This window comes from Panthera tigris, chromosome D1 (assembly GCF_018350195.1).
Source record: "Panthera tigris isolate Pti1 chromosome D1, P.tigris_Pti1_mat1.1, whole genome shotgun sequence".
In the NCBI taxonomy this organism is placed as follows: Eukaryota; Metazoa; Chordata; class Mammalia; order Carnivora; family Felidae; genus Panthera; species Panthera tigris.
In genome coordinates this window covers 44451338-44476972 of record NC_056669.1, presented here as the reverse complement: position 1 = coordinate 44476972, position 25635 = coordinate 44451338, and the positions used below count along the sequence as shown (strand labels likewise).

At 40.0% G+C, this 25635-nt stretch overlaps 1 protein-coding gene across 1 annotated transcript in view; it reads right to left on the bottom strand.

Moving 5' to 3' along the window:
* Positions 1-2756: 2756 nt before the first annotated feature.
* Positions 2757-25635, bottom strand: part of RAB38 (RAB38, member RAS oncogene family) — a 57101-nt gene continuing 34222 nt past the window's right edge. The window contains exon 3 of the mRNA XM_042958734.1: positions 2757-3643. Coding sequence (XP_042814668.1) covers positions 3491-3643 — 153 coding nt within the window. The 3' untranslated portion in view covers positions 2757-3490. The remainder of the gene's footprint in view (positions 3644-25635) is intronic.

Sequence of the window (25635 nt, the reverse complement as noted above, 5' to 3'; positions counted from 1 at the left end):
CTCATTGTTTTAGTGAAGGGAGTGTCTTCTGGGCTCTCCTGAGGAACATAATCAGCTGGTAGTTTCTCTGATATTACAAAATAAATACATTATAATATGCCCACCTCTTTGAGACCTTAGAGCTCTTCTCTAATACTTTGCCAAGGTAGTTCTGGCATCTCCACATCATTTATTTTAGGCCAACATTGTTTCCAAGCTTCAAAGAGCTATTCTAGTAGCACATTGGGATCAGCTCCAGGTTTCCTTGCCAGAATGTTAAAAATTAACTCATTAAAGAGTGCTCTCATAGAAATAGATTATCCATCATCTGGTGCTACATTCTGTCCTCCCTGATGCAGCATCTTAAGACCAATTCAAGAACGTTCTCCAGCTTCCTACCCATACTTATTAGTCAGACTTTGTAGTTCATTTGATTAATAATCCTTTTCACCCTGCAACATAGAGCATAGTTTTCTTCTCTGAGACTGTTCACACTGAGACTTGATTCTAGTTATTTGTCTGGAAGCAATGAGGGAAGATGGGAGCAGAACTTGAGAAGGAAAAGCATCACCTTCTAAAACATCCTACTCAGGTGGAGCTTTTATGTGACAAGTGGCTATTCTCCCCCCAGGAAAGGGTAAAGGTCTTTTTTCTGGGCCACAGTTTCAGAACAATCTTTGGGTTCAAGATTCTTAAGAGCATCCATCCAAATTATCTCCTTCTATATTTCAGTGTATGATTTCTTTCCTATAAAAATTCTGATTTTAGTGGAGGAAATTTGCTAGCTCTGTGGGGTCAGCCTCTTTTAAAAGTCTGCTTCTCAGGAAGCCTGGGTGGCTCAGCTGGTTACGCGTCTGACTTGATTTCGGCTCTGGTCATGATCTCACAGTTTGTGAGTTTGAGCCCCATATCAGGCTCTGTGCTGTCAGCTCAGAGCCTGCTTGGGATTCTCTATCTCTCAACCCCACTCTTTTTGTGGGTGTGCTCTCTCTCTCTCAGAATAAATAAATAAGCATTAAAAATAAATAAAAATAAAAGTCTGCTTCTCCTAAAATCTTAGGCCTGATTTTCAGCATCCATCCTGTCTATCCTGTAGCTAAGGGAAATGAGGATTATTTTGATTGCTGTTTGGAGGTCTTCAAGATTATACACCAAATCCTGAGTTGAGCGTTAGCTGAATCAACTCTATAATGTTTTCTCCTACAGAGTTTCTGGAAGTTAACTCCATAATCTGTCTTTGAAACCCAAGAGCAATAGACTTTCCTTCCATCTAGATTCTATCCCAATCCACGTGATGACAATTTTAGTAATTATGGTGCTACAGCTTGCTAGGGATTAGCTCCACCACATTGTCTACCAGCAAGGGGGTCCTTGCTACCACCTGGGTGATGAATGATTCAGTTCAAGAAGCTGGTGTTGAGAATCTGCTTCTTAGGGCACCTATGTCCCAACTAATGTAGACTGGGTTTGGGTTTCCCCATAAGACCCTGAAACAAGGATTTCAGTGAAAGTTTATTTAGGAAGTGAACCCAGGAGTGACCAGTAAAGGAGGGAGGAAGTGAGGAAAAAAGGAAAGGAAGCCCATACAGGATGAGTCAGATGGCAGGTTTCCCCTGTGAGAGCCAGGGCTTAATCCCACTTGGACCCCTGTGAGGCTGTATAAAGTATGCCTCAGGATGAGTCAGTTGAGTGTCCAGCTTTGGCTCAGGTCATGGTCTCACAGTTCATGGGTTTGAGCCCACATGGGGCTCTATGTTGACAGCTCGGAGCCTAGAGCCTGCATTGGATTCTGTGTCTCCCTCTCTCTCTGCCCCTCCCCTGCTCATGCTCTGTCTCTCAAAAATAAATAAATATTAAAAAAAAATAAAACAACAACAACAAAAAGAATGTGGTTCCCAGGAACCCAGGATACTCATCTCCCACTTCCTGCTATCCTTGGTTGAGAGCTACTCCTGTAGACATTAACTCCTGGAACTTCTCATCTGTCTGCCTCACATGTCAAGTGCTCCAAAGGCCAGAGAATGGCCTCAGGGAATAGGTCACAACAATAAGAAGCTGAGTGGTTGGTACTTACAGAAACAGTGAATGCCAAGATAATATGGGTAGGACACACAAAAATATCTGCTACAAAAGACAAAGCTCCCGTGAGTATAATATGAATACCAACGCCGTTAAATGCTATTAAAAAGCAGTACCTGGGGCGCCTGGGTGGCTCAGTCGCTTAGGCCTCTGACTTCTCAGGTCATGATCTCGCAGTGCGTGAGTTCGAGCCCCGCGTTGGGCTCTGTGCTGACAGCTCAGAGTCTGGGGCCTGCTTTGGATTCTGTGTCCCCGCCTCTCTCTGCCCTTCCCCGCTTATGCTCTGTCTTGCTCTGTCTCTCAAAAGTAAATAAATGGAAAAAAAAAAAAAAAAGCAGTACCTATCTTCAGCATATCAGCACCATAGCCATTGGGTAAACCAAAATATTATCATGCATATTTTAGTTGTTTCTTTGCATGTTGATTGGTCTGCTATTAGACCATATTCTTGATTACAACATATGAAAATATATTCCTCTCCTTAACCAAGAAAATGTAGATACACTGCTTGGCCTAAATGCTGAAATGAACAATAGATAGACTCATCTAAGTATAATAGTGCCCAGAAGTTCCTTTAAGTGTATTTTTCTCATTGCATTTTGAAAAAAATTTTAGAAATGGGTCTTGAGAACCATGGCTACACAGTCAAAAAAAAAATCACAGTATTAAGACACTTAAAGCATTTTCAGAAATAGGGAAACAGCATCTTGTAATGTTTTATTTTCCACTTGTGAAAATATATATAATATATATTACATGAACAGAAGAGCCCCACGGCTTAAGTCAGAGAAAGTGAACAGAAAGGCACATATGGAGGCAGGTCTTTTCATACAGTTTTCACTTAAACCAACATTCAGGGCATGGCAAGGGACAATAAAAGCAAGAAAAGCACAGGAAGCCTGTGTACTCGACTCTGAAGGGCTAAATCAGAGACAACTCTTAGGGCTGTTGGAAATGGAGGTCATCTCTGGAGAAAAAAAAGGTTTCTACTTAATAGGCCTGTCAGCCCAGCAGAGAGTGTATTGAAATCTGGACAAAGGCACCAGGGGCAAAGTGAAAGCCAGTGCTGAACTTGACAGCTAGTCTGCTCTTCTCCCCTTTCTCTTTAAGACTAGAGGCCATGGCTGAATCCAAGAAGAAAGTAACAGGGCAGACGCTGGCCCTCCAGAACTGTGGCCCTCCAGAACTGTGGTCGGCTACAAGACAGAATTTTGGAACAGACTAAATATTTAACAAGCTCGTAAACACTGTGCTGATGCTGGGAAAAACATGAAAAGAACATTTGCTATTTTTCTCTCTTTTAGGAAATATACAGGCATAGATCTTTGGCTTGCTGCATGTGTATCCCTATCCTGACATTTACTCAAATTGATAAGAACTGAGACATGAGATAAATGGGATTATTTCCATCATATGCCAGCAAAGAAGCCTACTAGGATTTGGCACAGCTGGAGCAGCTGACAATCTTGGGTGATGTGAGATGGGGCTTCACGACGTCCGGCTCAATGGACTCCATCAGGTCACACTCGTTTGCAAGTATATGTTTCACCAGGCATCTGGAGGCTTCATCAATGTTTATATTCTCCTACAGAGGGGGTAAAAATAAATAAATAAATAAAAAGTTTTTCTTGGCGCCTGGGTGGCTCAGTCAGTTAAGCGGCCGACTTTGGCTCAGGTCATGATCTCATGGTCCGTGAGTTCGAGCCCTGCGTCGGGCTCTGTGCTGACAGCTCAGAGCCTGGCGCCTGTTTCAGATTCTGTGTCTCCCTCTCTCTGACCCTCCCCTGTTCATGCTCTCTCTCTGTCTCAAAAATAAATAAACGTTAAAAAAAAATTTTTTTTAAGTTTTTCTTTTGTTTTTCTTTTTTTCTTTTTTTAACGTTTATTCATTTTTTGAGAGACAGACAGAGCATGAGTGGGGGAGGGGCATAGAGACAAGGAGACACAGAATCTGAAGCAGGCTCCAGGCTCTGAACCGACAGCACAGAGCCCGATGCGGGGCTCGAACCCACAAACTGTGAGATCATGACCTGGGCCAAAGTCAGATGTTTAATTGACTAAGCCACCCAGGCACCGACCCCCCCAAAAGTTTTTCTTATCAATATTTTAAAATAATGCTGAAGCAGAGACCTATGTATGACAAAAGAGCAATATTTTTGGCAACTCATTTAAGTATCTCTTGGATGCCCTATCAACGCATCTTCTTTCTCCTCCCCTGCCTCACATTCCTTTGAAAAGCTTTACTTTTCATTCCTTCACAAAAGCAGATATATTTATTTTGTTACTTCAGAGAAATAGTGTTTGTTAGTCTCACTTACTTTTAGTAGGTTGAAATGAAGGTAGAGGGCAACTTTCTCATTTTTACATACTCTTACAGTAAAGCATAATATTATATAAGATACATAAGTCTTCAGTCTAACTTAGGTTCATAATTGCCCTCTTCCACATACTACTTTCGTGACATTGATATGAAATAGGAATAATAAGACACCTCTTACAGCGGTCATTAGTGATTTTATAAGTATTTTCTGGCTGTCTGCCTTTCGGTCAAATGGGAGAAGTGGACTGCTCTGACCTCTTTGAAGTTAATCACGGATATGTGACTTTCATTGGACAATGACATGTGAGAAGTGATGTGTCTCCCTTTTGTATAGAAGCAATAAAAGGCAATGCTTAATTTGCCATGTTTATTTCTCCCTGCTTCTGAAATCGTGGAAGCACAAAGATGGAAATTCTCTTGTCCTGGGTCTATGAATGGGAATCAAGAGGAGCCAAGTGGCCCGTGATGATGCATGTAGCACCAAGTGAGAATTATGACGCTATTGTTTGACGTCACTACATTTAAGGTTATTACTGTGATATTACCTAGACAATCCAGATGGATATAACTCTTCAAAGAAAAATATGACATCAGAAATTTGAATCTGTGTTCAAGAATAAAATAAGCTTTAATTTGGGGAAAATGTGGAGCAAACATTTAAATCTCAAATATGCTCTTTATTAGGTTAATCTAGATTAAATAGCTTTTTTTCCCCCTGCTAATAGAAAGCAGAGAAATACAGAATATTTACTACTGGCATCCTAAACAAAAAACCTTGATCTCCGGTAAAGTCAAATTTGTTAAACTTCTCTGACATGTTTCATCATAGTCAATATAAAGAGATAAGGACTTTCTTGTCAACTTGTTTCACTGCAAGACCTTGTCCAATCTGAAGTATAACTTCTGATCTCTGAGCTTTTTATGTATGTCAGTTGTTGATACATTTTGAGATCACTGCATGAAGTCATACTATGTGGAAAACGTAAGAAGTGGTGATGGTTTCCAAATGGCACCTGTGGCTAATGACATTGGATGCAAATATTCATTAACATGTTCCCCATCCTTCAAGTCCACTTCCGAGCTCACCTCCTATGAAAGCTTAAAGTAACTTTTGGAGTTCCAGGACATTTCCTCTGATTATTTTCTTTCATGTCCAGACCCTTAACAAAAAAAAAAAAAAAAAAAAAAAAAAAAAAAAAAAATGCTTCCAAGGGTTCCCAAATCTAAAACAAGGTAAAATTATGTTTTGCTTGTTTGTGATGTTCTTGTTGTTGTTACTGGTTTTTATACCATACCAGAATTCATGTCTCTGAGCCTTCCATTCCTCTATGCATTCCATTCCATCTATGCAATGGTCTTGATGACACTACTTACCTGATGAACAACTGCTTCTCTTTAAAGGTTATAGTGGTCATTGGTGCTTGCCCAGTGTGTTCATGCCGGGCACTTTATACACATAATTTACTTAATCCCATTTAAAGCCCTATGAAGTAAGGGTTTGGTTTGTGTTCTCACTGATTTTGCTGTTATTGTTAGGCTGGGCCTGAGGATGGCCTTGCTACTTTTTGCTCCTATATGTGCCCATTCCCTGAAAGCCATTCCACAGAGAACAGCTTCCTCTGCCCTGTTCCCTGCTGGGTGGGTTACTGCACCTTCACGTCTTTACCCAGGCTTGGCATGCCTTCTGCTCCTCTTCCTCTGCCAGTTATTATGCCCAGGGGTCACAATTGAACTATCTGCTCTCGGGCAGCAATCTGACCTATAAAGAGCCTGGCTCTTTGGGAGAGACTCAGCTCCATGTTTGCTCTTGAGCCCAGCCACTTATTTATGTGACCAATTAGAAGGTCCAGGTCCTCTACTGTCTCCAGTTCCAGAAAAGTGGAAATGAGTAGCTTCACTCAGCCTTCTGAGCCCTGGCCTCATGGGCCAGTACATCTCTCTGCAGAAGCCCTACATTTGGTTGGTTTTAACCAAGCAACTTTGGTTGCTTATCTAGCCATTAATAAACCAACACTTTTGTTCCCATTTGGCGATTGTTTGTGTGTAGGGAAGAAAGCAATAAAATCTCACCTCAAATACCAAATGGATGTCATTATATCTATTTATAGATAAGAAAACTTAAGTTTAGGTAGATTCCTGAGACAGGGAAACTGAAGGACTCCATAAAAATCTGCTTTCTTCTCCCTTTCCTGCTTCTATTTCTGCCAACATCTGCACCCCCTACTCTGCTTTACACACACCTCACAATGCATATAGCTCATGCCCTCCTTGTAAGGGACAAGGAGTTAGTGATTTCTCTAGAAGAGATAACACCTAAGGAAGGACCAGATGAGGCATCCTGGCTTTTACCAACTGGCTTTTACTAGGTGTGTTAAACTATATGCATATTCCAGACCACCAGCACTAGACATCTTTTTACCAAGGACCCTTGGTTCCCATGAATGACACCTGGGTCTTTGTCTTTGTCTCACCAGTTCCTGGATTCTTGAGAGAGTACATACACCACTGGACCATCTATCCTTAATCAAAACCCCCAGACCTGAAACAAAGACAAGACTCATGCTCCTTTCTTTTCTGAGTCTCCTGGACCCTCCACCTGTATCTGCTCTCTCTACATCATCAGTAAATTCTGCTTTCACCTCCTGCTGGCTTGCATTTGATTTCCATCCTAAGCTCAGCCAGAGATCCTCTTGGCTCATCCTGTAGGACCTCTTCTGGGTCACTAGACCTGACCTGCCAAGATCATTAAGAGACTTCCCCAAGATCATGCAGTGGGTGGGTTGGGGGCCACACCTAGGTCTTTCTGACATCAAAGCCTGGTTCTTATCATGCTATATTTCTTTCCAGGATTGTTTTGAAGATCAAGTGCAATAACAAACAGAAGTTCTTACTGCAGTGTTAGGCCTCATAGGTGCTAAATAAATCTTAGCTCCTTTCTCTTTCATACATTAGAAGAAAAACATGTTTATGTAATAGGAAAAACACATCTTAAGCATTAAAAAGGCCCCTCTTCACCTACAATGTAAAATTAGACTAGTCAGTAGTATTTTTTAAACTTCCACTCATATATTAACATGCCCTTTATTTTTTTTTATTTTTTATTTAAAAAAAATTTTTTTTAACGTTTATTTATTTTTGAGACAGAGAGACACAGAGCATGAACAGGGGAGGGGCAGAGAGAGAGGGAGACACAGAATCCGAAACAGGCTCCAGGCTCCGAGCTGTCAGCACAGAGCCCGACGCGGGGCTCGAACTCACGGACTGCGAGATCATGACCTGAGACGAAGTCAGACGCCTAACCGACCAAGCCACCCAGGCGCCCCTTAACATGCCCTTTAAATAGGGTTTACTTTCATTAATGTGCAAATTGGCAAAATCCAGTAATGAGGTGAGTGAAATGCAAGTGTGGACAAATCTATGAAAACTCATCATCATTATAAGAAACACAAGAAAAACCTAAGCCCAATTAGTGGCAGCCTAGCAGGATCATTTTCACAAAAGATAGGATGATGCTGGTAAAACTGTTGGAAAGTTTAACACCTGGTAAAAGCTAGTTGGGGTCAGGACTAGGACATGGGATCATGGAGGATGGGGCTGGACAAAGGGATCCATCAGAGCCAAGAAGTGCTAGCACCTGCTTTTTTGCACATAGGAACAACGTGGCAGCTCATGATGGCTGAGACACATTCAGTCATTCATTCCGTCAATATTATTCAGATTCCCCCAAGTAGTAGACATACAAAGAAAAAGATGACCAAATAAGTCCCATCCTTAACTGAGCTTAAACCCCAGCAAGGTTTGTATAAATAGCAGAGGTATAATGAGGTTGGAAAGGGCAGATCACTCCAGATCACTGAAGAGCCTTGAATGCTAAGGGGCCACGTAGAGTCACTGAGGGTTTTCTGCAGGTCAAGTGTCAATAAACACAATATGATACAAATCCATTACTAGGCAAAACTGTACACAACCTGAGCACTGTTTTATCAATTAATCTATCAATAAGTATTTAGTAAATGGCTATCAGGCGAACCATGGTGCTGTTGCCATGCCATACCTATTTCAGATCAGAAATTGTCAGAGGAAGCTCAGAAGAGGAGCAAACACTATTATTTACCACATGCCCTCTATGAAAAGGCCTGGTATGCAGTGTTTTGAGCACAGGCATGAAGCCAAACTCATCTCAGCTCCTCCACTTTCTGGCTGTGTGACCTTGAAAAAATTACTTTAACCACTCCATACCTCAGTGTCCTTATCTGTGAAAAAGGGAATTAAGGGATCTACTTTACAGGTGGTTATAAGTTAATATATATTAATAGTGAGAACACGTGAAATACTCAACTACTCAGAAATACACATTCAACAAATGTTATCACTATATTTTCATTTTCTCATTGGCAGAACACAATAATATGTGTATTCGATTCCTTCATTTTGCAGCTGAGGAAACAGATTGAGAAGGGGTAACTGGCTGACCTCAAGACACACACTAGTAAGTGGTGGGGACAGGTACAAGTCCAAGGAGAAGAGTAAACACTAATACGTACCGCAATATTTACCATATGCTTACAATAAAAAGGGATAAAATGCTGAAAGCACAGGCTTAGAGCCAGACCCTCATCTCAGCTCCGCCAAAATAGTCCCACAAACAAATAAAGGAACACTATGGCCAGGACACATGTTTCCAGCATAAAAAAGGTGGGAGCTGAGGTGCCTGGGTGGCTCAGTCAGTTAAGCGCCTGACTCTTGATTTTGGCTCAGGTCATGATCTCACAGTTTGTGGGATCAAGCCCTATGTCAGGCTCTGAGCTGACAGTTTGGAGCCTACATGGGAGTCTCTCTCTCCCTCTATCTCTGCCTCTCCCCCATGCTTGCTTGCTTTCTCTCTACAAAACAAATAAATACATTTAAAAAATAAAATAAAATAAAATAAACCCCTCTCTTAAAAAAAAAAAAAAAGGTAGGAACATGTATTCAGGGCCTCCAGCAAGGTTCATTTGTATTGCTGGTCCTACTGTCTGTCTATATACCACTGAGGTCACAGCCAAGGGCCTAGGCTCAGATAAGGAATGGCAAAACAGCAAACTTCCCTCTCTCCTTCTGTCCATGGCTAGCGTGGATAATCAAAATGCACCTGATAGAACTATAGGTTCAGACCCTTTGGGCAATTATATTGCAATATAATTGATTGAGCTACTTGGCACCCAAGTCGTCACAGCTAAGTCCACATTTTCCAGGTGATTGTAAAGAAACACAGCTGCTGGCTTAAGTGAAAAATGCTACCTGGGAATGTTTATTGGCATTCATTCTAGAGAGCAGTAACATCTCTAGGAGGAAATTTATACGCTCTATGACTTTGATGATATGTACACTCAGGCTGAATCTGACTATGATGTATTTACAAATTGCAGTGTGACAAGATGCTCTATTGTGCAGACTGTGTTAGGTTTATGTATGCTCATCTTTGTGTCTCTACTCAAAATCTTTTCATTCATATTAATAAGCATACCTAAGAAAAAGGCTTAAAATTCCCAGCAAAGCATTTTAGTAAAAATAAATGGTAGTGATGGGGCACCTGGGTGGCTCAGTCAGTTAAGAGTCCAACTTCGGCTCAGGTCATGATCTCACGGTTTGTAAGTTCAAGCCCTGCATCTGGCTCTGTGCTGACAGCTCAGAGCCTGGAGCCTGTTTCCGATTCTGTGTGTGTGTGTGTGTGTGTGTGTGTGTATCTCTACCCAGCGCCCCACCCCCACTCATGCTCTGTCTGTCTCTCTCTCTCTCTCTCTCTCTCTCAAAAATAAATAAATGTTAAAAAAAAAACAAAAAAACAAAAACAAAAAAAAATAAATAAATGGTAGTGACCACCAGGGTGACTGCTGAGTGTCTACTCCATGCTGGGCGTATAGCAGGTCCTTTACTTATGACATAATGTTCACATCCAATCCTCATAAAAATCTATTAAAAAGCTAATAGCCATATTTTAAAGGTAACAAAACTTTGACCTTTAACAAGGTTAAGTAATTTACCCAGGGGAGTATGTGATTGTGATCAACCTGTCTTTTCGGCTTAAACCAACCTCACTCCAATTCTTATTCTGTTCACATATATTACATTGTAGTGTCTCCCAGGATTAATACAGAGATTAAAATAGTTTTATTTCTAGATCAGTAGTTCTCAATCCTGGCTGCATATTCAAATCATTTAAAGAGTTCAAAAAAATCTGTTACTGAGACCCTCCTCCCAGACGTTGATATGATTGGTCTGGGATGGGGCCCAGCATAAGTATTTTTAAAAAGGTTCTCCATTTCTTTAAAATATGCATCCAGATTTGAGACATACTTCTATAATTAAGAATGTCTTTAATGCCATTTTTTTTTAATTTCAAAATGAACTTTCTGGAAGTATCATTTAATATAGGGATTTTAAGCTGTAGTGATTGTGATCTTCCTGTAGAGGATGGAATATAAATCTAACTATATGAGGTCTTGGGTACTTGTCAGTTTTTTAATTAGCTCTTCAGAACATCTGTCTGGTGGCAAATTATTTAATCTCTGACCCCCCAGTGCCAGAGAGCAAAAATATTCTAGCAGAAAACCTTCACTTCTGCCTAGTTAAAAACTGGCAAAGAATTCTTCCTCCTCTAATCTTTCCAAATACATCAACCTCAAACAAAACACCAAGTGTACCAGAGGCCCTGAGGTTAGGGCACTAAATTCCTCAGCCCCGTGAAATTTTAATTAGAGCAGATGGCCCGCAGGGTAACACTACCACTGTAAGAAGTCTTGCGCAGAACAGGGCTTTTCAAATACTTTCTTTCTCTAAGATTCAGTACTTGTTTATTGAGCATATAAGTGCTAAGCAGTTTGCTGGTTTTCATTTGCCTTAGTTCATATCTAATATGGGGCAGGCACAATGGACACCTGTGTTTTTGTCTGCTTTGTACTTCTTTCCTCCCTCATCTGTAATATCACCCCCCATCCTTCCAGTAACGGCTTCCTCTCAATCTTGAGCTTCTTCTACTGGGGCTCCTCTAAACTGAGCCCTCTATCTCCAACACTGTTCTCAGAAGTTGGCATTTCATTTAATTTTCACAAGAAAGCCGAGGTGGGAGGCTCTGACCTCATTTTACCAATGAGAAAAGTGAGGTACAGGGAGGCTAAATGGCATACACCAGGTCTCAGGGACAGGAAGGGGCAGAATCTGGTTTCCAGCTCCAACCCTTGGAGCTTCTGTATTTTCTTTTTCTTCTCCCTGTTGACTTCTCAAGGTCTATGGCCAAAAGGTTGTAAGTGCCCAAGCAAAGGTCTGCCTGCATCCAAACCCCATGGTTTTACACTGAAGAGTGTGCTTCAGAAAAACCACATCCTAATGATGCCCTGTTGTCTGAAAGTTACTTTGCATCTACCTAACAGGCACTGGGAAGGACAGATGGAGCTATATTGTCATTGATTTCAACATAGGACAGAGTCACATTGTCAGCATGTAGATACTGGTGAAGAAGAGGAAAGTCTACAGATAAAATCAGCTCCAAAGACTGTGTCCCTCTGACAAGATCTCTCCACTCTACTGTAGCCCTGCCTCAGCCCCTGTCCTCCATGTTAGATGTCCAAGTTCATGTTATACCCCATTTCTCCCCTGTCTTCTGTAGCCCTCGGGCCTCATACTTTAAAGCTCTCTTCTCTGATGCCCTTGCCATCAATCTAGCAGCCTCAGAAACCCCACCTCAGCCGTGAAACATCTCCAAACTTGCCACTTACCAGGGAAATCAGATACCACTAATTCAAATTGATCTCTTTGACACATGCAGAAATTAACGCAACAGAGAAGGAAAGTGACTTGCCTGGCATCACACAGGCTGCCTCTTAGCTCTTGCTGCTTGCATACTTCTTTGTTTCTGTAAATATCTCTGCTAAGTAGCCTTCTCTCAGCATTATGAAATGTATCGTCAGGGCTGCTTGGCACTTTGTACACACCTGGCACTTACCAGTGACTCATAACCACTTATCGCCTGTGTTCTTAAAAATGGATTTTATCTTATTATGTTTGTGTTCCTGGCTCCCAGCACAGTGTTTGGTGTATAAGAAGCCTCTAAACAAAACTGCCAAAGTTAGTTGAAACCTGTTGAAACTTACTGTCTGCGAGGTACCATTTATCTACTTTACCTTTACGAACTAAGCTAATCCTCACAAAAACTCAGGCGAGGAAATGGAAGGATAGAGAAGTTAAAATTTTTCCCAGGGTCACGCAGCCAGCAAGTCAAACTTTCAGCACCTAGTTCCCCAGCCCATGCTCAGATCCTTCTCCTCTGACCCCTGAAAGTTCTGCGCTGTTAGATGGCAAAGCCAGACTGAAGCCCAGAGCCCTTGCTCTTAACCTACTGAGCCATACTCCTCTCTATAAATGTCCATGGAAAGAATGAAGACTCAAGTCTCCTACCTTGGTGGCCAGGGCTTTCTTCCTAAATTTCAAAAATTATGAATGAGCAATTGCAGTGTGGTATGTTTGGCCCACAGGCATTTATTTACTTATTTTTTTTTTATTTTAAATGTCTTTAAATGGCACATATTCACTCTCCAGTTTGCCACCTACCTCTCTCATACCCTTAACTTCATGGCTCCTAGAGGAATGTGAGTTCACCATCCCCGTCTCTTTTCCCACAGCAGGCTAACTAGGGACACACAGTTCCCAAGATCTTTTTTAGAGTTTACCATTCCTGAGATACACTGCCAACTTCAATATGTAATGTATGACTTACCACTAATGGCTATAAAGAATCAAAACATTCATAGATTTTGTCTCTATTAACATTTGGCTTTCAATACAGTGTTTTTTTAATGTCCCTCACTATGAGTAGTATACTGAAACAGTGTTTGCCTACCCAATAATCAGTTTTGAAAAGACAATAAAGAATAAATATAAGCATAAAAACTACCATTAAGCCAGATTTTATAAACCTTATTAATGAAGACAGCAGCCTTCAGTAAAAATACTTGCTCATACATCAGTTTGAGAAGATAAATGGCCCACCAGACCCAAAATATTAACAGTAACACTTGCTGGGTGGCTCAGTCAGTTAAACATCTGACTCTTGATTTTGGTTCAGGTCATGACCTCACGGTTCATGAGATTGAGCCCTGCATCAGGCTCTACACTGACAGCGTGGAGCCTGTTTGGAATTCTTTCTCTTCCTCTCTTTCTCTGTCCCTCCCTCCCTCATACATGCATGCTTTCTCTCTCTCTCTCTCTCTCAAAATAAATAAATATTTTTTTTAATAGTAATACTTGCTAGTATTTACTGAACACTTACTATTGAACATTTACTCGGGTACTATGCTATATATGCTTCATGAGTAACCACATTTCACCCTTAGTACATGCTGAGAGGTGGATATATTACTAATCTATTTTACAGGTTAGAAGACTGAGGAGTGATACACTTACAGAATAAACTGTGTGTCCACAGTATTTGCTGGACTTACTCAATTCAAAGTCATATTTTTTGAGTGTTAACTATGAGTAGAAATTATCTGTTTAATAATTCATTTCTATCATAATTAAATGCTTGCACTCTGGAACCTCTGTGTGCCAAGTCTGAGGATTAAGACTGGAACATTGTTGTCCCAGGAAGCAGCAGGATATAATGGAAAGAGAATGAGCTTTGGAATCAAGCTTTAAAACTTGCTACTGTCCCTGACTCTGGGACCAAGAGCAAATCCAAACCCTGAGCCTTCCTGCTTAAACTGTAAAATGAGGCTAATGATAACCACATGTCATAGGGTTCTTGTTAGAATGTAAGAATTAAATGATACACACGGATGAAGCACCTACACATTACGTATCGGTCCTCAGATAAATACAATCCTCTTGTGAGAAGTTGCCTCTGACTCCCAGAGGCTGGACAAACATCCCTCTATTCTAGCACCTGCCACTGGTCAATACGTAATGGCTTGTTAGTCTGTGTCCTCCACTGCACTGGGAGCTCCTGGGGGGCTTCGTGGCTACATACCAGTGTCTAGCACAGTGCCTGCTGACAGTAGGCACCTGGAACACGTTGAGTAAATGAATGAACGGATGAATGAATGCATGAACAAATGAATGAGCTTGTTAACAAGGGCCCTCCAGAGTAACAAGTCCAGGTTTCAACCCGAAAATAATTTTAGATGGGGGTGATCTCTGCAGGGAGTGAAAAGGAAAACTTATTCACAACAGAATTTATTTCACAAGTCAAACTGCCTTTCCTTATCTTGTTTTTCAGTTATGATCTGACACCATTATTTTTGGGTGAAATGGAAGGAAGACTGACTGAAACATTTTATAAAAATCAAGCTGAACTACTAAAGGCTTTGCAGCTGAGCAGACCTGCATTAGATACTTCTTTTGCTCTTTTAAAAATAATTATTTATGCCCTGATATTTCAAAAGCTATTTCAGGTGACTTCCACTATTTAATAACTAGATAATAAACTTAGGCAAAATATTCACCTTTATTGGGCATCACCTAGAATATAAAGATAATAGCACGCTCCTGACAGAATTATGAGAATTAGAAATAATTATATTAGGGGCAAAAGTAGAAATTGGGTAACATCATATATATTTATGACTATATATTATATATGAATATTTTATTATCATCTTTTCTCAAGAATTTTTATGAAACTGAATGAATGGTCAATTCGAGCTTTACAACTACTTCTCAGGCCTGTAGTTTATATTTTCTTAATATACGGCCCTTTTGTCCAGCCCTCAACTAACTCTAGCAGAGAGTTTGAAACCTTTGCTTTTCCTGATAGCATAAATGAAATGCTTTCCACCACCATTGTTAGAATAACATCAGTGTGGGGGAAAACACAAGCAACAAAAAGTATGCATAAAAGATGATGTACTGACAAAATAAACAAATGCATCTTTTAGCACTCCCTTTATGTTTGGAATGCCATGGTACTAGCCAACTACCAGAACCCTGGCTTCAATGGTAGAACCAAAGTCTACACTTCCGTGTCTCTGAGGTCTAACTCCTAAATTCCACACTCGGATAACAAGTCATTCTTGGACTGGGCAACCTCCTTAAGGCAGTGCTTAGCATAGGCTATATAATTTTTTTTTCTTTTTTTTTTTAATTTTATTTTTTCTGTGGAATAACACTACCCTTTTCTTCATTCTACAAGCTTGTAGTAGCAAAGAAGAGATGCGTCATTTCATAGTTCCTACCATGTAATATTGATGTATCATGTAACTAAATGAAATAACTTATTATTCAGCAAATAATCATTGATCTCTTTTCATGGACCAGGCACTATTCATCAAACTCTCTACAATCTCCACTTTAATAAACCATGGTGCCAGTCATTATGTGATTATTTTATTAGCCCTAGCGTCTCCTGCCTCTGCTCAGACATAACGATAATGATGAGCTCCATCTCACAATTGTTGTGACATTTTGCCCTAAGCCAGGCCCTATGTAGTCTCGTCTATGGTCACATCCCTCTGTTTTCTTCCCATGGCCACTGTTTTCCATACTCCTTTCAAACTATCCCCTGACTACTCTAACTAAAGTGTAGTGACCATGATACCTCACCCTAATTCCCAGCTCGAAAAACGTTGCTGTCTCACCTTGCCTAATCAGAATTAGTCCAAACCACTACATTGAGCCAACCAACAGGGCTCCCCCTTAATTCTCTTGGCTCATCTCTGCTGGCTCCCCTCACTTAGCTGAACTCCAACTGAACTAAACCACAGGCCATTCTCTCAATGTGCCTTGCTTGGATTATCCTTACTCCATCTCTATCTGTAGGCCTACAGAGTGGATATATCTCACTTGGAAGTAATTAGCTACTGACATCTAATTGATTCACAAGGATTTCATTTTACTCTGCTTTGAACTTTTAGGTGAAATTTGGGTACATTTTCCAGTTTCATAATCGTTGGGTATCTTGAATTTTTATTGCTTACAAATTGGTTTATTTAAAAGGAAAGGTACAGTAAAAGGACTCAGAACTATCCTAGCCCTGCCAATTGCTAACTATGTAACCTCAGGGAAATCGCCAAAAGTCACCAAGCATGCAATCATGCATGACTGGTGCCTCAGTTTCTTTACCTATAATTTGTGAGAAACAATGTCAGCTTCACAAGTTTGTTTAAGATGTTATTAAAAAGAAATGAGCTACGTGAAAGAACTCAGCAATAGGGCCAGAATATAATAAGCCCTGAAAAAAAAGAAAACACTTGATTAAATACTAAGTTGTCTATGAGAAAGTTTGCAGGCACAAACATAATATACTTCTTTGTTAGAGCAAGGTATGTCAAAGTGGGTTCTGAAGTTTCATAACAAGGTAGGAAAAAAAAAAGGCATCTTATGGCCAAATAATTTTATGAAAAGCTAAGTTAAAAAAAATTCCAAAATGTTTCTTTATAAAAAAAATAATGTTTATTTGTTTTTTAGAGAGAGACAGAGACAGAGCATGAGTGGCGGAGGGGCAGAGAGAGGGAGACACAGGATCTGAGGCAGACTCCAGGCTCTGAGCTGTCAGCACAAAGCCGGGCTGGAACCTATGAACCCTGAGATCATGACCTGAGTCGAAGTCAGACGGTTAATTGAGCCATTTAGGCGCCCCTCAAGATGATTCTTTACCACTGGATTGCTCGAGTCCTAGAAGCTTATGCAATGTAGCATGTGATTGAACTTCTTGCATTAGATGGAAAAGGGTTTTAGCATCTGGGGTGGGGGGACATGTGAGGAACCAAAGAAACACAGCAGAACTGGGAGCAGAGGGTAAGGATCCGCAACAACAACATGAATCGAGGAAAGGCAGATTCGGGTTGGGATGGGAGGGTCAGAGAGAATTAAGCAGCTCCACTTTCCTCTCCCATCTCCAAGTAGAGAACAAGTATACAGTATTCCATTACCTCATCTGATCACAGAACTCTTATCTCACAGAACGCTATCTCATATAACTAGTGTTCCTCTCTGCACAAGTTGGCAATTACTGCTGAGGAGTAGTGCAGCGCCTCTAGAAGTGGCTATGGATGGTGAGGGGATGGATGCAGAGAGACATATGTTAACTGACTTTGTGTTATACTTGTGGTCTTCCACCCTTACCTAAGCAGCGCTAGATATTTTTGCCTTTCTCCATTTTTCTGATGCTAGCCCCAAAGGAAGTTTATGTATGTTTTTAATAGGAGAGTAGCGAGAGACAATGTTAATAATAAAGCTGGAAACAATGGGCCTGACGTGATGACAAGGTCCTGACATCATCCCCTTTGGGGAGCCTTCCCTGGCCAATGCCCCATGTCCCAACCTGAGCTGGGTCGGGTTGGGTATGTCTCTCAGGTGCTTCCATCACAGTCCCTAAAGTAGCTTTAATGGCTGCAATGTCTTTTAGAAATTTACCTTCGCAGTAGGTAGTAAACTTCTTGAGAGCAGAAGTGGCACTTTTATGCACTTGGACTGTTACCAGCAGCTTATATAGGGCCTGTTGGCACATACATGCCCAACAAGTAATTTATGAATGAACTGAGCTGTGAAAGGGAGAGAAGAATGGACTAATACCAATTAAAATTACAACAAAATATTGTGAGCTCTTTTATATTGTAGTCTATTATACTGAACTTTCTTTAAACTCAGGATAGCTTTAGACAGTTCATTAATTAAGAGAGCTGGGTCCTAGCCCTGATGTTACTACAACTAGCTTAGTCACTATGAACAGGTCAAGTCTTCTCTCAGGCATTAGTTTTATCAGCTGTGAAAGGAGAGAATTTATATTCTGCCTTTTTTCCAATGCAGTTAAACTGGTGCAAGTCCTAAGAATAACGTTTCTTTAATGGGAAAGATTTCTCAAGTTGAGAATTTAAGAACAAGACGTTTATTTAAGCTATCATTTACTACAGCAAGTGCACTCTATCAACATGATTAGCCATAAGTTCTTGGTTGCAAAAATCAGAAATCCATTGAATTGCCTAGGTCATTTGAAGGGTAGCTCCCAGGAGTTACAGAATTGCTGAATGACCCAGGCCACTCCAAAAACCTTAGGAAATAAAATTAGGCTCTCAAACACCATCAGGTCAGCTTCATTCTTCCCTATCTGTTCAGCAGCTTTCTGCATGTAAAGAGGGAGAGAGCTGCCAGCAGGCTCTGGGCTTACATCCTCATAGCTTTACCACCCAAGAGAAAGGTCCCTTAGCCCCAAACTCAGCTGGAGAAGTGCTGGGGAAGAACTCAGATGAGTCTGGCTTCAGTCACATCTTCACACTGAAGATTAAAGCAACTAAGGGTCCAGGAGAGAATGGTCCCAGGAGAGGCCCCACTCAGGTCATATAGACACTATTGGCCAATTATGATGACTTCAGGGACAGAGTATGCAGGAAATGGTAACTTTCATTTGGAAAACCTGTGGGGGAAACTGAAAGGGAATGTTTGGGAGTAGAAGCACAAAAATGGCCACGAAAGAATCACCACAAAATCAGGAAACCCTCAGTTGTATCTACTATAAAGCTTTATGCACATTTGTAATTATCTACACTGATGTATTCATGTTTTATTTTATTTATTTTATTTTTATATGTTTATTTTTTATTTATTTTGAGAGCGAAAGAGCAAGCAGGGGAGGGGTAGAGAGAGGGAAAGAGAATCCCAAGCAGGCTCTGAGATGTCAGCACAGAGCCCAATGTGGAGCTCGATCTCATGAACCATGAGATCATGACTGAGCCTAAATCGAGTCAGATACTTAACAAACTGAGCCATCCAGGCAACCCAACACTAGTATATTCATATTTTAGACAAACATAGCAAAGTATGATTTTTTTAAAAAATAGGAACATATTTTTCCATAAAGTTGTGCACTATTAAGCAGATACATATCTAGTGGTGTCTGATAACTTTAACATATGCAGAATAAGTGGACATTGAAGCTCTTATATTGGACATGCAAAAAGAGGTAAGTAGAGTGAGACAGAAATGACCTGAAAAGATGTACCTCATCAGAAAGGTATGAAGTAGTTGCTTAATAACTTTTTAAAGGAATAAATGAGGCTCCTGGAAGTTAAGACTTGACCTTAGTTCAGATTTCTGGTTATTTTTACAGATTTTCACTGAATTAAGTCTTTTCAAAAGGACAGTAACTTTGCCAGATAAAGAACATTTCTGCTTCAATTATAAACTTTAAAAATCTTAACTTTGGGGACTCCTGGGTGGTTCAGTTGGTTAAGTGACCAACCCTTGATTTCAGCTCAGGTCAGGATCTCACAATTCATGAGATCAAGACCACACTGGGCTCTGCACTGACGGCAAGGAGACTGCTTGGGATTCTCTCTCTCCCTCTCTCTATGCTCCTCCCCCACTCACTCTCTCTCCCTCAAAATAAATATATAAGCATATTTTTTTAATTTTAAAAAAATTTTAACTTTGTTCTGGAGAACTATTCAAGGTGTATTATATACTTTCTTGCATTGTAAAATATGATTCAGAGGACCTAGCTTTTCTTGCTGACCCTGGGTGCCTTTTGCTTTTCCTCTCTTCCTTCTTCTGATGATATTGTGTATATGCAGCTTTAGGTCTACAGCTACTAAGCCAACTTTATGCACTGACACCCTAAGTGTAAATATAGCCTAAAAGGGCTATAAAGGAGTTCTTTTTAATAGACACCTAGTCTTGATTAGAAGGAACAGACTAAAATGATAGCAGTGAAATCAATTGGTGGTTTGATTACAGATAATTTCAACACTCAATTTTATAAGTCTGGTTATTTTATAAGTTATTTATAAGGTGCACATACTACGTTAACATTCACATTCAAAGGTGTGGAACAGAGGAGTAATTAATTTTGAAGCATGAATAGTGTAGGTCCCAATATCTTCATTTATCAAAGTCCAGACAATAGGAAGGAGACAGCACATCTAGAAATATTTCATACACTGGAAAATAAAATTATAGAGAATAAATGGAAACATATATGTAGGTTTTTTTCACAGATGGAAAACAACCCATAAGATTGAGTCTGGAGAAAAATAAAGACAATAAACTCAGGAACAGAAATTCTAACTATACAGTCATGAGTAGCCCAGTGAAGAAGAAAGAGGAAGGAGATCTAAAAGAAACGAGTTTGACTACAGGAACATCTCAGTTAAGATTAGTTTTAAAAATAACATGTACACAAGTAGAAGGGAAGTAAACTCAGAAAAGATTCAAGGGTGGTCTGAACTCATCCAAATAGGCTCAGGATGCTCAAACCAAGTCTAAAGACATGCCTGGAGAAAATGATAAAAGCAGAAGACAGTACTGGGATTTATTCAGAGCAAAAGTATTGTCATGAAGGGAAAGCCGAATGCTTAAATAATGTAGCACAAGGTTAACAGATGACACAGAGAAGGCAAACCTAACACAAGAAACTAACTTCCTTTTCTTTTATAATAAATATTTCAGTTTGAGCAATCAAGAGACTGCCTTTCAAACCTTTTCTTTAGTATAATGCCCCCCATCACATCCTGTGAACAAGGTGCATTTGGACAGGCTCCGTGGTAAAATGAGTAGATCGTAGCACAGAGCTCAAGATTCTGCTGGGAACTAACCTCATTTTATCAGAAGTTTGGATGAAGTCATAAAAGGCATGCTGAGCAAATTTTTGTTAGACATACAAGAGGCAGAAGTGACATGATGAAATTTGGATTTTTAGAGTGTTCTTATAGAGGTATAAACACTTCTGTTCATTGTTGGCAAGTATAAATTAGCTCATCATTTTTGAAAATCTATATGGAAATATATAATAAGAACTGTACAAATGTCTATTCCCTTTGATCTAGTAATTCTATTAAGAATAAAGTCCAATAAAAAAGAATAAAGCCCAATTAAGGAATCATAAATATATAAAATAATTTACATATAAAGATACTTATCATGACATTATAACAGTGAAAAGTAAAAATTGCCTAAATGTATAATAAGAAAAGGAGGGCCAATTATAGAGGATATTATGGTACAGACTTATGACACAGTATGATTCAGTTACTAAAAATTATATTTACAGAGTATGCCATGGAAAATGCCCATGATAAATGTTAAGGTTGCATATAATATGATGCAGTTAGGAAATACAATGTTAACAGTGATTAATCCTGGGTAGGAGTTTATGTGTGAGTTTGTTTTTCATTATTTTTTTAAGTTTATTTATGGTGAGAGAGAGAGAGAGACAAAGAGAGAGAGAGAGCACGCAGTGCAGAGACAGAGGGAGAGAAAGAGAATCCCAAGCGGGCTTTGCACCATCAGCGCAGAGCCCAACGCAGGGCTTGAACACATGAACTGTGAGATTATGATCTGCACTGAAATCAAGAGTTGGATGCTTAACTGACTGAGCCACCCAGGCACCCCTTGTTTTTCATTATTAAGTCCTATTTTTCCTAAACTAGATAACATTTACTTTCTGCACTTTGGCATTTCCATTCATGCCCCGGCTATCTACACAATACATGATATCTCCTCTTCCTTTCCAACAGAATCCCAATATATGTAGGTAGCAAAAACTTGATTTCCCTGGCTTCCTTGTGCTAAGGGTAGCTATGACTAATGAAATATAAGCAGACGTCTATTGGGTAAGCTTCTAGTAAAGCTATTGTTTTCTAAACTTTAAAAAAGAGGAGTTGGCGTGGGCAAACCCAGCTGCTACATGTCTTTTACCCTTAACCTTTCCAGAATACTTATTCTTGTCTAAAAACAAGTATAGTGGGCAGAAGTCTATGCCATCCCTAAGATTTCTACCTCCTGGAATACATGACCATTGACTATAGCCAGGACCTATGCATATGATGGGATACTCACTCCCTTAATTAGGTTACCTTACATAAGACTTCATTGTAGATGACTGGGGACAGATTCTCCTTCTGACCTTGAAGAGGTAAATCGCCAGGTTGTGAAAGGCCACGTGGCTAGAAAGTGACGTCAGCCTCTAGAACCTGAAAGCAACCCCTCGTCAACAGCCATCTGTCGTTGTTTTTAGGGTCTCTTCCAAACTTGTATGCACATAACCCTAACTGAAACTGACACTTTACTTTTATAAGCAAATAGATTAAAAATGAAACTGGAACCATAGATTAAAGCTTCAGAAGAAAATTTAATGGACATTAGTGTAAAATCCTACACTTGGGCTCAAATTATCAGCAGCTCATATCAGTAGCATAAAGATCTTATTTGATAGCATACTATTTGCAAAAATAAGGAGGCTTTTAGATGACCATGAGTGTACACATGTCAACAGCCTGATACAGCTGTTAAGATAAATTAATGCAGTAAAATACTATATAAAATTTAAAATGTGATGTAACCAAGGTAAGTTAAAGCCTCATTATACCATGCTCTGTCCAGTCTGTTGGTATGTAATCAACAGACCTGGCTGCTACGAAAGAAAGAAAGAAAGAAAGAAAGAAAGAAAGAAAGAAAGAAAGAAAGAAAGAAAGAAAGAAAGAAAGAAAGAAAGAAAGAAAAAAGGAAGGAAGGAAGGAAGGAAGGAAGGAAGGAAGGAAGAAAGAAAGAAAGAAAGAAAGAAAGAAAGAAAGAAAGAAAGAAAGAAAGAAAGAAGGGAAGGGAAGGCGATCGACAAATTACAGAGTATCCAGGGGAAGGAATCAGAATGATTAGGGTTCTTAAAGCCATTTCACGTGAACAACAAGCAGGAGTTCTTAACAAAGAGTTTCACAAAAGAGTGAGAAAAATCAGAGGATTTGTGAAAGCCAAATAAGAAAGTAAATGTTAGAAACTTTCTACATTTGAAAGTACTATTCCAATGTTAATTATCATCATTTTGAACATTCTTGGCAAATAAAAGCTGACTTTCAATCTACATGATGAACTTAGTTTACAAATTTTTTCATAGACCTGAAACTTAAGTTTACATAATTGCTCTCAGAGTTAGATTTAAACATCTCCCACCTCCCCAAAACCTAGTGAAAGCCATCTCCAATCATATCAGGGACACTCTGGCCTAGGTTAGAACTCCCAGTGACTTGAAAGAAAGTGCATGTTGATAGTATAGAGGGAGACAACCATTTAATCATTTTCCTACTTTGCAAAGTGACTCACCAACTAGCAGACATACAGTGAGTAAACCCAAGTTTTGATGCTTTCAAGAGAGAGCCTATAATGTGTACTCTTCTCTAGTTCATCATTTTCCCACCTCACTACTGAAAATAGCAGAAGAAAAGAAATTTCAGGCTAATTACATGTAATCTTATTAGGGTTATACACTGAGAAGAGATCACTGAGTTCCAATCTCAGCTTTTTTGGAAAATGCCTTTGCCCTCTACTACTTTTCCTCTGTGTAGCCTCATTTTCTCATCCAAATGTGGGAGTGTCCAGGGATCAGTACTTGGTCCTCTGGCCTGCTGCCTGGACTTTCCTCCTGAACTCCAGAATCATGCACAGCTATCTACTTGGCATCTGCTCTTAGAGGTCTTCTAAATTTTAACATATACAAAACTAGGTCTTGACATCTCCTCCACATCTCAGGGCTCCTACCTCAGAAAATGGCAACTCCGTTCTTCTAGATGCTACAACCAAACACTGCGGAGCCATCCCAGAATCCTTTTTCTCTTATAACCTCCATTCAAATTGTCAGGAAATCCTATCTGCTGCCTGTTCAAAAAAGCATGTCGTCTTTGACTACTTCCCACAATTTCTCTCTCAGATGCTGCAAATAGAGTCCTCGCTAATCTCCTGCTTCCAGTTTTTCCCACTAAAATCCAGGCTCAACATAACCACCAGAATGATTGTTTACATCAAATCCTATCACATCTCTGATCAAACCCCGTGTCTTCCCATCTCACTCAAGGCAAAACTTAAAGTTATTACAGTGCTCTAACGACTCAGCATGACCCCTGTCATCTTCCTGACCTCATCTCTATTATTCCCACCAGAGTGCCTCTGCACATGCCACACCTTCTTCCTGGATCATTGCCCTCAGCAATCTCTACAGCTCAGTATTGTCCTCTTTCAAATCTTGAACTCAAAAGATAAAAAATAAAAAAATACAACACCACACTTTCTAGTGAAACCCACCTTAGGTAGGTAGCACCTACCCAAGAGTGCTTTCCTTCTTTGAACTCTTTCCTATATCCTGAGCTTACATGCCACACTAGCTGTACACTCCTTCCCCGCTTAAATTTTCTCAGCATTTAGCTCTACTGACAAACTACACATTGCACTTATTCATCTCTTTATTACCTGCCTCCACCATTACAATGCAAGCTTCAAGAAGGCAGGGATTTTATCTGTCGTGTCTGCTGGTATAGCTCTGGTGCTCACAACTGTGCCTGTCACATAGAGGAGAGGTGCTCAATGATTATTTGAAAAATGGCTGAATGAAACTACAAAATAAGTAGTTAGACCATAAGATGATTATGAAGTGCTCTCCAGATCTACTTGTCCTAGGTTTCCACAGAATGGTAGAGGAAGATATAATGACATGATGATTTGGGGGTTCAGCATGAGTTTCTGTTACTGTGGAACAGTTGAGCTCTTTAGAACTTGGTCATTTGAAATTACTGCTCATGTCTGTCCTTTATGAAATCTGAAACATAAGAACTAAACTTATAACCAGATGAACCAGAGGATGATAATTCTCCTTCCAAAGGAACTTTTCCTTGTCAAAGGGAGAGCTGTCATAATGAGCTTCTTGAGGTAGCACTAAAAAATGGGACTTATATACAATGTTTCAGAAACATATTGCATGGGCAATTCTAGGCACCCCAACTCTGACCCTCTTTTTCATTTTGGGAATCCTGGGAAACATAAAAACTGGAGGACTTGCTTTATGGTACACAAAGATTATGCCTACACTAGAAAATTCAAAGGGACCAAGAATTAGAAAAGCTTTCTACAGAGAAATTCCTTCCCTGAAGCAACCTTTGACAGGCAAATGATTCTCAAAAGATGATTCAACCTCATTTAGTTCATGGAAACAGATTTACAACCCTTGATTTTACCATCACTGACTTTTCTACCTTATACCTAGGACAAATTTAATCACTTCGGAATACCCCTGGACACGTCTGGCTAACCTAGTCTTTGAACAGTGTCCTAGCATGTTAGGTCAACTTCTGAGGCTAGCTTCTGAGAAGCTGCTGCTGCTTCTCATTTCTATCTAATGGGATATTGGTTTTTCCTCCAATCCCAGCAGGCCCTCCCAAGAAATCAATACCTCACTAGTCAGTGAAGCAGACAGAGATGAAACAGAAGGCCTTGGGAGAGCAGGGCTGCTGCCCGCAAATCTAAGACCACTT